At 35.0% G+C, this 13,353-nt stretch overlaps 1 protein-coding gene across 1 annotated transcript in view; it reads left to right on the top strand.

The window, feature by feature from the left end:
* The window catches only part of LOC105822942 (lipopolysaccharide-responsive and beige-like anchor protein), a 587,311-nt gene that overhangs the window by 561,956 nt on the left and 12,002 nt on the right, over nt 1–13,353 (top strand). Inside the window, exon 28 of the mRNA XM_012660015.1 lies at nt 11,459–11,560. Within this exon, the coding sequence (XP_012515469.1) occupies nt 11,459–11,560 (102 nt within the window). The remainder of the gene's footprint in view (nt 1–11,458; nt 11,561–13,353) is intronic.

Here is a 13,353-nt window from a genome sequence, read left to right as displayed (position 1 = left end):
TACATAGCAAAAGGCTTGTTTTCCTGTATGCCAGATAATTTTTCATTTTTGACTCTATTGTCTTGTGATAGTTATCTCCTGTGGAATGCACTTTTCTCAATGAGAAGAAAAATTAACGTAGGATTCTATTTAATGTGGATGTTTTTTATAAAATTAACTAGGAACATTTCAATGAAAGACATTTTTCTACATAGAAGCATAGCATCTCTCCTTGCCCTAGTACTCTTTGTGTTTTAGGACTGAATCTTGTCCACCAAAGTGCTTTTCCTGAGATAATTCATTTTCCTTCAGAATAATGCTATCCAGACTGTAAATTTCCAAATTTTGGAGAAAATGTTCTCCAGTGCATTCAGTTGATATTCAAATACTTTAAACTTTGACATGATCTTATTTAAGCAAGATGAAAATATACAAAATAGTTATTATTTATTCACTATTTTTATATTAATAGATCATAAGCTTGGATTTTAAAAATTAAATGCTTATTAGGTATTTTTAGGTATCCGAGTAATTTTCTTTTAAAGACACAGTTGATTAGCTTCAGAAGCAAATGCTTGCTGACTGAGGGTTTGCATAGACTTGTGTGTGTAGTATTTCAGTAAAGTAGTTTTCCATTCTTACATTCTGGTTTTGATTTGATTGAAAGGTGGCATTTTTTTTTTCCTCATTGCAATCAGACATGTTAATCTATGTCAGCTTTCTCCTTTATGGGAATGGCGTCTACTGAAAAAAAAAAACTATTTAAGTTTTTTTCATAACAACAAGATTCTGTTCTTTAAGAATATTTCAGCACCATTAATTAGAAAGAAGGTTTTATTAACCATAAGGCTAGCACTAACAGACCACAGAGCTGTGTTTTAAAGTACTGTATGCCATAGCTGCCCTGCTTTTTCTCTGTCTAAAACTTCATTTTGTTATACTCTCATCAATCACTTAAGTCATTACCGTAAATCCTACTGTTGTTAATTTTACTAGTATCACCCTAATGAGACATTCCTGCTATAATTAAAAATGAATTCTAACTTTAAGCCATTCTAAATTTTTTTTTAATGAATTTAGAATGATCTTGCCACATGACTATAAATACTACTGATATACACATAGACTACTCATCAAATCTGCAAGAAAAGTAGTATCATAATATGTCCAGGTGTGAATTATTTACTGGTTGCCTTTGTGCACATGTGCTTATGCATATGTATATTTTTGTGCACATATTTAGGAATTATGTCCTTTTTATTGTAAAGCCTAATAGGTTTTACTGAAGCTACTGATAAATCCTTATTCTTTGTCTGGCCAAAAGGTAGGTAAATACAAACAAGTATTACTCTCTGTAAGTAGGTGTCCTAGAGCACCATCTGCTGGATGCATTTGAGGACCTAATGTTGGGAAATGTGAAAATTGGTACTTGGTAAGACAGGTGTACTTTGTTTTTCATTGCCTGTGATATATTATTTAAGGGTCACAAATGTCAAGGTGTGTACATTTGTGTTGAACCATATGAGTTTTTAAAAAGAAATTACATTCTTCCTTCTTTTGCCCCACCCTAACCTGGATTTGGAACTTCACAATAAATATGTTGTTTAAGGAAAAAGCAAGCCCAATATATGCCTAAAAACACCACAGTTGGTCATGAGATAAACTCTTATTTTATTGATCACAGGTCTTCAGTAGGCTACAGTTGAGGAAAGTTGTTTGGATCATATTTTAAATGTACATTCCTTTTGTTCACTAGATTCTGAATATGAAAGTAATGCTTGAAACAAGTATCCCTTTCATACCTGCGCTATGACTGTTGCTCTGATTCTTTGTCAAGAACACGAGTTTTTGTATGTATCTCTTCAAGACTTTCCCTTCTGGGCCCGCTTTTAGAATACACTGTTGCAGTAAGACGAGGCTATATTTTTCTTTTTTCCTTGAAGAATTATCAAGTAGCGTTTTGAAGCAGGACGTTGGCAGTGTTCAAGTTCAGGTGACATTAAAAGTATGTCTATGAAATTCTCCAGAAGGTCCAGGATGTTTAGTGATCCATGATGTAATGCAGGCCCTCAAGTTCCAGCAAAACAAGTCTGTATTTACTGCTTGTAACTAATAGTAGATGTGGTAAAAAGGAATTATATTCATATGGCAAATGAATACAACCTTAATGTGCACCATATGCAGAGTGGTGGGGTGATATGCCAATATATCACATTTATTTACCTTGTTTGGTTGCAGAGAAAAATGACTATACCATTCAGCCCATAGGCTATAGCCATATAAATATGAGAACAGAAGAATGGGTAATTTATGCCCTCGTATTGAAACCAAGTATCTTCATATGTAGACTTTAATAGTGCCATACCAAAGAAAGTTGTCCAATACTGTATGTTCAGTGGGAAATGTAATTTCAAAAAAATTGCTGGAATTAATCCAAAAAGGTACAAATTCCCTTTAGTCAACTAAAGATGGGATTCTTCTGCTTTTAGAATATTGTATAACTGTGTGTGTATGTATGTGTGTGTCCGTGACATTATTGTAGAACTACTAAGGATACATTTAATTAAGACTTCCTGGAACAACATATTAGACTGACTTTACCACCTTTCAAAAGTTCATTTCATTAGAGAAATTTTGTAACAGCTTTGTGCATATGTACCTCACATTGTACTTTAGATAGTCCTGAGACTTTATGAAAATACAGCCATTTTTATATGAAATTCAATACTTAAATGCCTCTGTTTCTTTTACAAAGCAAGTTACCCAATTTTTTTCTAGTTACTTCAATTTTCATGTGCTATACCCACTTATATAGCTTTACAGAGCAGAAGTTTAGAAGTGTTATTTTAAAGATTCATTTTCTTGATCTTTTAACAGTATCATTACCTAATTAAGTATATCATTGCATTTCATTTACCTGCTAATTTTTTTTAAAGTAATTTTTCTCACATTCAAGGAAGAAATGAATGTGTTTGGTGAGGCTTCAGATTGTGGATTTGAAGCGTTTTTAGTTAGGAAAAACTTTTTTAAGAATTCTTTCTGCTTTTTGTGGCTTAAGGCTACATGACTGTTGAGATTTTTAGCTTTTATTCTTGTAGCTGGTGGCTTTCCTCAACTGAGAGATTGCTTTATTTCCTTAGAGTGAGTGGATCAAGATGTTTTTAATAGCTAAAGATGTAAAAACCCTCTGTAGTTTTCGGAATGCCTTACTTAATGTATTTTTAACAAAAGAACCTTAAAAATGTTAAGAAGGACATATTATAAAGAATTTTAAGTGATTTGGGTATTTAGGATAAATAGAAAGAAATAATTTTCAATTTTAATTTATATTCATGAAAATCATATTCTTAATGTTATATATCAACAAATCCAAACAAGATTTCACTTCAGTAAAATTTCTACCTATCTATATTCTTTTCTGGAAGTAGAATTTTTTATACTGTTTATGTTACTAGACACCCATACACAGCTATAGGAGCTACAGATGAATGAGAGCCAAAGATCAAGCCCCTCTCTGGAAAATCAACAAATGAAGTCTCAAGAAAGTAGGACAAAGGAAGTACATTAGTTAAGTATAGTATGATCTGTCCACATAATGAAGTAATGCATAGCCACTAACAAAAATATTATAAATTTGTAATATTGACATAGAGACATATGCCCTCTGTATTGCTAAGTATAAAAAGATCACCAAACTACATACATATAAGTATCTACATCTATATGTGTATACACTTATATTCTATGTATATTTATGCATAGAAGAAAGTATGAAATGATAGCCAGACAAATGTTAGCAATGTTTATTTGTAGGTAGTGGAATTTGTAAGCAATTTTTCATTTTCTTCTTCATAATTTACTAAATTATCTGAAAGTTTTATAATGAGCATGTATTACTTTGATAATCAGAGACAGTAAAGATATTTTAATTTGGGGAAAGCACCTAATTATTATAATGTACCTTCACTCCCTGCTCTTGGCCTCTAGGCTACTAGATATTAATAGTTGTATTAGAATTTACATGGCTTGTCAGAGAGAGAACATCTCTAATTGGCATTTATGCAACATAGGTTAAGATACACTTTCAGTGAAAGAAGTATTTATAACAGAGCATGAAAAATAGCATCATTCTACTGCTGTTACTACTACTACTTCTAAATGATACTTAATGGGTGCTCACTACATGCTAGGCACTGTTCTAAGCACTTTACGTATTAACTATGGTAGCCTTGTGTGGTAACTACTAGTGTTAGTATCCTTGTCTTATAGATGAGGCATATGGAAGTAAGTGTACCTTTGCTTTCTGCCCTGGGCCTTGAAGCTCCTAGGTATCCTTACTAGAACTATAGCAACTGGCCCAAGGGAGCTTACATAGCTAGCAAGTGCTGGAGCCTGGACTCAAACTCAAGCACTTTAGGTCAGAGGCCACATTCCTAACCACCAAACTGTACCACATTTTTTACTGGATTTAATTGGGTTATCAGCGACAGAGAATTTGATGCAATCCTATCACTAAAGCGCTCTTAGTATTTGCAAAGGACACAAAAAGATAATTTTATTTTTCTTATAACAGTGTATGTCATGATAGTATTTTGGTTTTTTAAAAAATATTATACATCTAAGAGGTATACTTAAAGTATACAATTGTAGGTACATACTCACACAAACCCATTTTCTAAAGTACAGTTGACACTTGAACAATGTGGGAGTTAGGGATGCCAGCCACCCCACAACATGCAGTCGAAAATCTGAGTATAATTTTGACTCCCCCAAAACTTAGCTATTAATAGCCTACTGTTGACCACATGCCTTACCAATAACAAAGTCAATTAACACATATTTTGTATCTTACATGCATTATATGCTGTATTCTTACAATAAAGTAATCTAGAGAAGAGAAAATGTTATTTTAAAAAAGTATGAGGAAAGGTTGGGCACGGTAGCTCACGCTTGTAATCCTAGTACTCTAGGAGGCCGAGGCGGGCACATCGTTTGAGCTCAGGAGTTCGAAACCAGCCTGAGCAAGAGCGAGACCCCGTCTCTACTAAAATTAGAAAGAAATTAATTGGACAACTAAAAATATATAGAAAAAATTAGCCGGGCATGGTGGTGCATGCCTGTAGTCCCAGCTACTCAGGAGGCTGAGGCAGTAGGATTGCTTGGGCCCAGGAGTTTGAGGTTGCGTGAGCTAGGCTGATGCCACGGCACTCTAGCCCAGGCAACAGAGTGAGACTCTGTCTCAAAAAAAAAAAAAAAAGTATAAGGAACAGAAAATATATTTACTATTCATTAAGTGAAAGTGGATCATCATAAAGGTCTTCATCCTCATTGTCTTCATGTTGGATAGGTTGAGGAGGAGGAAGAGGAGGGGTTGGTTCTGCTGTCTCCAGGTGGCAGAGGCAGAAGAAAATCCACGTATAAGTGGATCCATACAGTTAAAAGGTCAACTGTAGTCTTAGAGGGTGATTCTGTGTCATAAACTTTCATATATATTATAGAGAGAGGAAGAGGAATGTTACAAACCAAAAACTTACTTTGTTACAGAAGGAATGTAGGAAAAAAAAGGAAAAACTTATAGTTGTTTTCTGTACCAACATTATCTTGTCTTGCATTAATAATTCTAATATTATTTACATGAGGACACTACCAAAATTTACTATCTGATGATTGTCACACCTTAAATGCAGCAATGACTTACTGTGTGTATGTTTAATCAAATTAACATTTTGTTTCCACCAAAAAGACCAAGATGAATAGGGGAGGGGAGAAGTTTGGTGAAGATGGAATGAATAGAACAAAGTTCAAATAATTTCTCTTTGCATAATTAAAATGTAGTATAACTCCCATTGAAAAATTAGGAAGTTAATGGAAAAGGTTTAAGAAAGATTTAACAGTTAACCTCATTTCGACTTCAGCAAAGCCATTTCCTTTCTTGATTTACCATTATGGTAAGCCACATGAGAAAGCTTAGCATTCAATTTTCACATGAATGTACTCAATTTTTACATGCATGTTTTGTAGTAATCAACTGTAATTAAATGAAACAAAAGGCATATGTAAAATAGAAATATCCATCTTTAGGAAATGACTGGCATATATTGTATACTATTTATATTTTTGTTGTTTTTATCTATATATACTTAGTAACTTCATTATGTATTTAGTTTTTTAAAAAACTTTTATTTCAAAATGAATTCTCTGTTGAAATTTTTTTTTATAAAGCCAGGTTTCATATGTTGTTTTATTTCTTCAAAGGGTCAGATACTAGATTTTACTAATGTTGAAAATTATATCAGTTGTTTTTATTTAAGAACTTTATTAATGAATGTTAAATATTGATTTTGCATGCAAATTCAGTTGTAATAAGTGGTTTGTACTTCAGTACAGGTTTTTTTTAACCTTTACAATCATAGATACTTTACAATCATAGATACTTGTAAGTATCTATAAATGTGCAGGTTTATAGTACAATTGACACAACCAGATCCAATGACCATTTAAGATCAAGTCATTTTCAAATCAAAAGCCATATTTTATTCCTTTCCTTATTTCCACAGTGCATTGCACAGGATACATAATAAATGTTATTAAGTGAATTAAGGAGTGAAGGAATGAATGAGTGAACAAATGGGATATGTTATTTTCTTTCCTAGGAGTCATCTGAACTAAGTATCGATTGGAAGGCATCATTTTATTTTTATAAAACTAAGAATAGAAAAATGCGGAACCCCACTTCCTTTCAGAATCAATGGTATTGAAAATATGGCAAATGAATGAAGAAGATTCACTGTGCTAATAATGTATTTATACTGCTAATAAGAACTTTTTAGTGTGTTTTAAAGTGATGTAATTTTCATAAGACTGAGGAGATAATGCCAGAACTTTATTCATTTTTTAAAAAGTAACTGAAAGTTTGCCAGAAATACATATCAGTACTACTTCTACCTGGATTATTAAACTCTTTTGCCTTAACGGAGATAGACGTTATGAATTATTTTTCTCATTGAATATTTATGAGCAGGACACTAGAGAAATTACTGTTTCCTCTTTTAGGTATAATATTAAATGGTTTGGAGTCCATTTGATAGAGAAATAATACTTAATGTTATGAGGACACCAAAGGAACACATTTAGTATTTAATAAAAACATTTGCTATTCTGCCTAATGGTGTTAAAATATTTCACCAAATGTTTTAAAACATAGGTCCAACGTAAATGCTAAATAGGTATTATGGAGATCTTGTGCTATTTTTTAAAGAAAGTTGGGTTGTTTATAATAGTCTCTGTAAGTTAGTACTGATATTCAGTATTATGTACTGAGAAAAGCACATCTGTAAAAACTGATGTGTCCTGGTATTTGTGGCAGGATTTGGACTGTCTTTAATCTCATTTGACTTGTTCATCTTCCTTTAAGGCCATCCATAAAGATGCACTGAGTATCCTTTTCAGCCTTTGGTTAGGATTTGCATCAGTAGTCATAAACCTGCTCTCCAAACAAAGACACCCTTTGCTTTGAAGTAATTGCTCAAGCTTTTCAAAGCAGTCCTAGAAGTCTGTCCTCTTTCTCTTTTTATTTTTCTTTATGAAGAGTTTGAAGTGTAGCCCCTTAAACTAGCAGCAAGATAAATTTTTCTCTCAGCATTATTGAAAGCCATGACAATTTTTCAAGCAGTAAGACTAAAAGGTTCTTAAGGGAATCTGTTCTGCTTTATAATCTAGCTTTCGGTAGATCCTACTATCTCAGAAAGCAAAGGTAAAGACTTTTTGTACCCCTTAACTATTGCAAATTTTTACCAAAAGAATTAACCTGATATTTTTCAGACTTTTTATTTTCCTGCTCTTTATTTGGTTTAGAGAGTTCAATGAGAGATTGTTGATAGCTTTGGAGACTTTGAAAAGTAAAAAAAATATGGCCTGAATCATCTTATTTGAGCTGATTGTTTCCCCTTAGGTATTAACTATATGTGCTGACAAGTAGTTGGGAGGGGCAGATTTAGAAGAGTGCCGCAGTGAAAATGAATTACATGGTTCCGAGATTTTGTTTCTAGGCTTTCCAAACAGAAATATACAGATATGGAGGAATTTTGCCTTTCCTTTCTGTGGGATGTTGTCACTTGAGCTCTGCTATGATCCAGGATGATGTATAACAGTGTAACTACAGAGAAATAAAAAGATAGATTCTGTGAGCCATGTATATAAAGCTGCTGCTCTGCCTCCGATTATCCCCTCCTGACTCAGTAATTTCATTCCAGGTGGTTCTCAGAATATCCATTGAACTTAAACAGTTTGGACCTGTTTAATTTAAATCCTATATTATACAATTATATTTGCCATAGTGAAATTTTAACATTTGAAGCTCTTGGTTTGTTGAAACTTACAAAACTCCAACAGGTATTTACTTTGAACATACTTTTTGATAAGAAGAAAATGTAAAGAATGCTCGATCTGTACAGCAGATAATAAAGGGAGTACAAAGTTCAGTCTTTGAGCAAGACTGGAAACAGCTTTTCTGAGAGGAAATGATGTGATATCTCTGCTTATATTGTTGTGTGTGGGTTTATAGAGGCCATTAATGTACATTTCCTATAGGTGAGGGAAGTTAAGTAGCACTATCTTTTTACTGGAAATCCAGTGAGTATTTGTGAAACAGTTACCTGAGAACCTAATGATCGTAAGTCTACCCTTATGCTTTTAATTTGTTGAGTTTTTTTTTTCCTTTTTTTTTTTTTTTTTTTGTATTTCCTGAACTGTCTAACCTGCTTCCTGGATTAGCAAAACTTTGCCAAACTTTGAAGCCAGAATCCTAGCATTGAACAGTTCCTTATTTAGAGATCAGGCCCTAGGAATGAAAACTGGTTTTTCAGTTTTGAAATTACTCTATATGTGTGTGTCTTCTGATTTGTGTAATGAAAAATGATAAGTATAGTTTGGATTATTGGAAACTAGTATTTTGTAAGTAGAGCATACTTACAAAAATCTTAATTATGAGTTTACAAAAAAGAATGCTTATCTCAACCCACTTTCTGGGTTAATCACAGGCCTTCCTAAACTCTAACTTTATGGTCACAGAAAATGCTCAGTATTTCAACTCTTTGCTCTTAAAGAAAGAAGTACAATTACAACCAACAGCAGCCTTCTCCCTTCCTCTACCAGGCTCCTGAGAAAATATTCTTAGATCTAGAAAACAAAAAGTTACCACTGACGTGCTTAAATGACGCTGTCCTCTGGGACCGCCATTATCCATCTGTCCTTTGTTTACTTTGGCTTATACTTAGATTGCTTTCATTTGCCATCAGTTTTCCTTCAAACTTTCCGTTTCCACTGAGGAATTCCAAGACAATTAAAGTTAAAACACAAATCTCGCCCCCATAAAATGGTAACTTATGAAAACAAAAAAAAGGGTCACACCAAAAATGTATTCTAGATCTTAATGATTTTAATTGTTGATAAAAAAGTTGCCAATTGATATAATTAGAAGTAATTTCAAAATAACATTGTATGGTATTTTCATGGAATGTAGAGCTTCTTGGGAAAGAGAGAAACCAGGGTTAAAGTATCGGTAACTTTTTAAAACATAGCATATTTATTTCTGAATTTTGTGGCACAGATTATCTTTAACACAAAGTTAAGTAGTTTAAATTGCCTTATATTATTTGCTTCCAAGAAGCAAATAACTTTCCCCAAGTTTGTGGACTTTTTAAGAAAAAAAAATTCTCTTGTGATAAATTTTTTCTGGTTTGGGAAATGTTAAGTAAACTTTCTAATTAAAGTGGATTTGCCTCCCCAAAGAAATTTTTAAACTTGGAACCAGATGAAACTAAGCCCCTCGTTCAACTTACTCCCTGGCCTTTTACTGTGTCCTTGGGGGTCTCTCTTTATCACTAAGTGTGTAGCCAGTTCCAGCATCTGGCTGTGTGGTGTGAGGCAGCACAGCTCGTGCGGTGCAGAGGTACTCAGGAGTACCCATAGTCACCAAAGCCATGAAGGACACTGTGGGAACACACCTATAGATCATGGACCCAGTACACGCACTGCAGCTATTATGTGTAACGCTAGGCCTGAAGTAACTGCGGGCTCCAGGTGAGTGAGGCTGGAAGCCCAGAGACTATACTCCTGTTTTCAGACTGGAGACCTCTTACCTTTTTTTGGTCATGGATCTCTGGGCATTCAGTAAAACCTATTTCCTTCCCCATCACCCAGAAAAGCAGGCATGTACATAATATATTTTGCTTGAAATTTCAGAGAACCCATTGATCTACCAAGGCTAGATTAGTTTTTTGACAGGAGCATTTGCCTTTCCAAGTACAGTAGGTTTCTGATAGGTTTTCCCTGACTTGCCAGACCTGTTTCCTCACAGTGGGTGACTGCTCCAAGGACAGCCAAGTGTGTAGGGTTAGGATGACAAGTTATTCTTTCCTAGAGTTCCATAGCTGGTGGTAGCAGCCTACTTTCTAGGCACATTTGCCCTTTTTAAATTACAGTATCAGTTATCAACCATACTATAGAACCAATCCAAATCAAAGAAATCAAGAACACTAATAAAATCGTGTTTTCTAGTGCCATTTATAAAGGCTTTTTGTGCCTCTGACCTTAGACACTATAAAGAGAGGGCTAGTTTAGTCTTAAAATAATATCCTTCAGGCTAAATATAGAATCCAGTTTATCCTTGTGGCTTGGCATGAATGAAGTCACAGATCAAGCTAGGGCCGTTCATGGTGTGTGGGTTCCTTATCAGCCAGCCAACAGTTTTCTTTTTAGTTTGGGACAGAGATGCAGGATGACTTGTTCCTTCTACTTGTGAAAATGTTTTGAAATATCTCCCATTATTTGGATACTCCTTCTCTACCCCCACCCCCTTCTCTACCTCCCTTCCCCTAATTTTCAGTCGCTATCAGAATTACATGTAAGGTTTGGTCTTTCTTAGGTGTTTCTTATTAGTGTTTTTCCTCCATTCTTTGAATAAACCATAGAGAAATACACTACATGAGATTTATATATCATGAAAATACGGAAGCTTAATAAAAATAATAGATATTTGGAGAGGGGCTGCTTTGAGATAGCATGAATCCTAGGCAGACTGTCTTCATTATGATGGGTTTCAGTGGGCAGGGGGAGCCTTTCTTTGAAATGTCCTACTTTTATAATCATCCATCCATATATCATCTGATCAAGGGGCTTATTTTCATACTTGGAAAGTATCTGAGGCATTCTGTAATGCTGATTTTGTCATATTTAACCCTGAGTTTTCAGCCATTGTGGCTTGATAATCACATAAAGATTACTTAAAATTTAGTGACACATGGTCCTCAAAATAACACTATAGCATATAGTTGGGATCTAGTCCTAAAATAGGGTTTTAGACAAAATCCCAAACTATAAGCTAAAGATTAGGCATGACGGGAATTAGGAACAAGTTGTTGATTATTTAATCTGCATAAACTTGAATCGATTTGCCCTTTTTATCTGTTTTTTCCTGAAGGTGAGACTACTGCTCCTCGGGCCATTTTGACAGGCCACGACTATGAGATCACATGTGCTGCCGTGTGTGCCGAGCTAGGCCTGGTGTTAAGTGGTTCTCAAGGTAAACCTGTGGCACCTACGTAAAATGTATGCATTTCTTGGTATTGTCTAAGCAAAAAATTATCAAAGATGAATTTGGTACCTTTTCTTTAAAGCTTCTGTCTGGTATGGTAGCCATCAGCCAATGGGACTATTTAAATTCTCTAAAATTAAATTAAAAATTAAGTTCCTTGGTGGTGCTAGCCACATTTTAGGTGCTCAGTATTCACATATTGGTAGTGGTTACCATATTGGACAGCAGAGATACAGAACATTTCCATCATTGTAGAAAGTTCTATTTCATAGCACTCTGAAGAGTTTGATGTTTTTACGAACATAGCCCATTAATTTTCTCATTTCCATGAGGCAGGAACAAAGAACACCTTTATATATTTGTTTATTCTTCTGAACTCTTACCGGGTTCAATCTCACATGTGAATGGAAACTCCTGTCCTTGTCTGTTTTAACTTCTAAGCCTAAGGACCAGGCAGAGGCCAGATGGCACTGACAATGAATGGAGCGGAAAGATACTTAAGCTGGTTTGCCTGGACGTTTGTGCTGGTCGCATCATCATTTAGCCAAAGGTATTAAGTGAGCCTTCTGAGAGCCCCTGCAACAGATGAGGATCTGAGCAGGAACAGAGCTGTTTCCAAATTGTTGCTTATTTCATTGTAATAGTAAGTCTGTCCAGCCTCTGTCTCTGCTCTGAGCTGAGATCTGAACACACAAAAATGTACCATAGTCTCGTGTCTTTTAGGCTTATCTGGTGGGAAAGCACAGAGTATTTGAGTCACCTTATCTGTTTCCCAAACTATAATACTTAGTCTAGCTAACAAGGAGTATTAAATATTTAAAGGATTGTGTTTAAAAATTTAGTTGGCCAAAACATTGAAATAGTAATAATGATAACAAGAATTATATAACTACTGGATTTTTTTTTTCCTTCTTGTACCCAATAATTTAATACATCCTGAGCCAGCATGAGTTCTTAGACTGTAAGTGCTCCAGATGAGAAACATAACATGAACCTCTCCTATTATAGGGCATCGGTGCTCTGCATAGTAGTGTGGGACTGTGTAAGTGACTGTAAGGGGAAACCAGGCAAAGTGATCTTAATAGTCAATGAGAAATTTTATGATTGTTTCATGGTCTTTTTTTTTTTTAAGAGAGTGGTTCACAGGCTGGAGTACAGTGGCAGGATCATAGCTCATTGCAACCTTTAACTCCTGGGCTCAAGTGATCCTCCCACCTCAGCCTGCCAAGTAGCTGGGACTACAGGCGTGAGCCACTGCACCTGGCTTTAAAATTCCGTGGTCTTTAAAAATTTCTGTCAAACATTAAAAACTCTGAGGCCGGGCATGGTGGCTCACACCTATAATCCTAGCACTTTGGGAGGCTGAGACCAGAGGATCACCAGGTGTGGTGATGCACACCTGCGGTCCTAGCTACTCAGGAGGCTGAGGCAAGAGAATCGCTTGAGCCCAGGAGTTTGAGGCTGCTGTGAGCTATGATGATGCCACTACACTCCAGCCTGGGTGACAAAGGGAGGCCTTGCCTCTAAAAAGAACAAATTAAAACTCTTACTCAGTTATATACTTATAAGGACATGAAAAAAATAATAAAACTCACATTGACTTAGTACACTGTAATTTAAAACACTAGAAACATCGAGAGTTAAAGTATTTTATTTCTTTGTGAAAAACTTATCAAGAGTAGTCTGAACAGTGCTGACTGCCTTCTCACCAAATACACTTTTCTATGTCTTAGGGAGTTGTCATACTCCTAAGTTTGGATCAGCTTTCAACATTTTATCTT

The sequence above is a fragment of the Propithecus coquereli genome, unplaced genomic scaffold (genome assembly GCF_000956105.1).
Source record: "Propithecus coquereli isolate 6110/MARCELLA unplaced genomic scaffold, Pcoq_1.0 Scaffold65, whole genome shotgun sequence".
NCBI classification, from domain to species: Eukaryota; Metazoa; Chordata; class Mammalia; order Primates; family Indriidae; genus Propithecus; species Propithecus coquereli.
The sequence above is the reverse complement of the archived record's forward strand: the minus strand, read 5'-3'. Positions and strand labels throughout refer to the sequence as shown.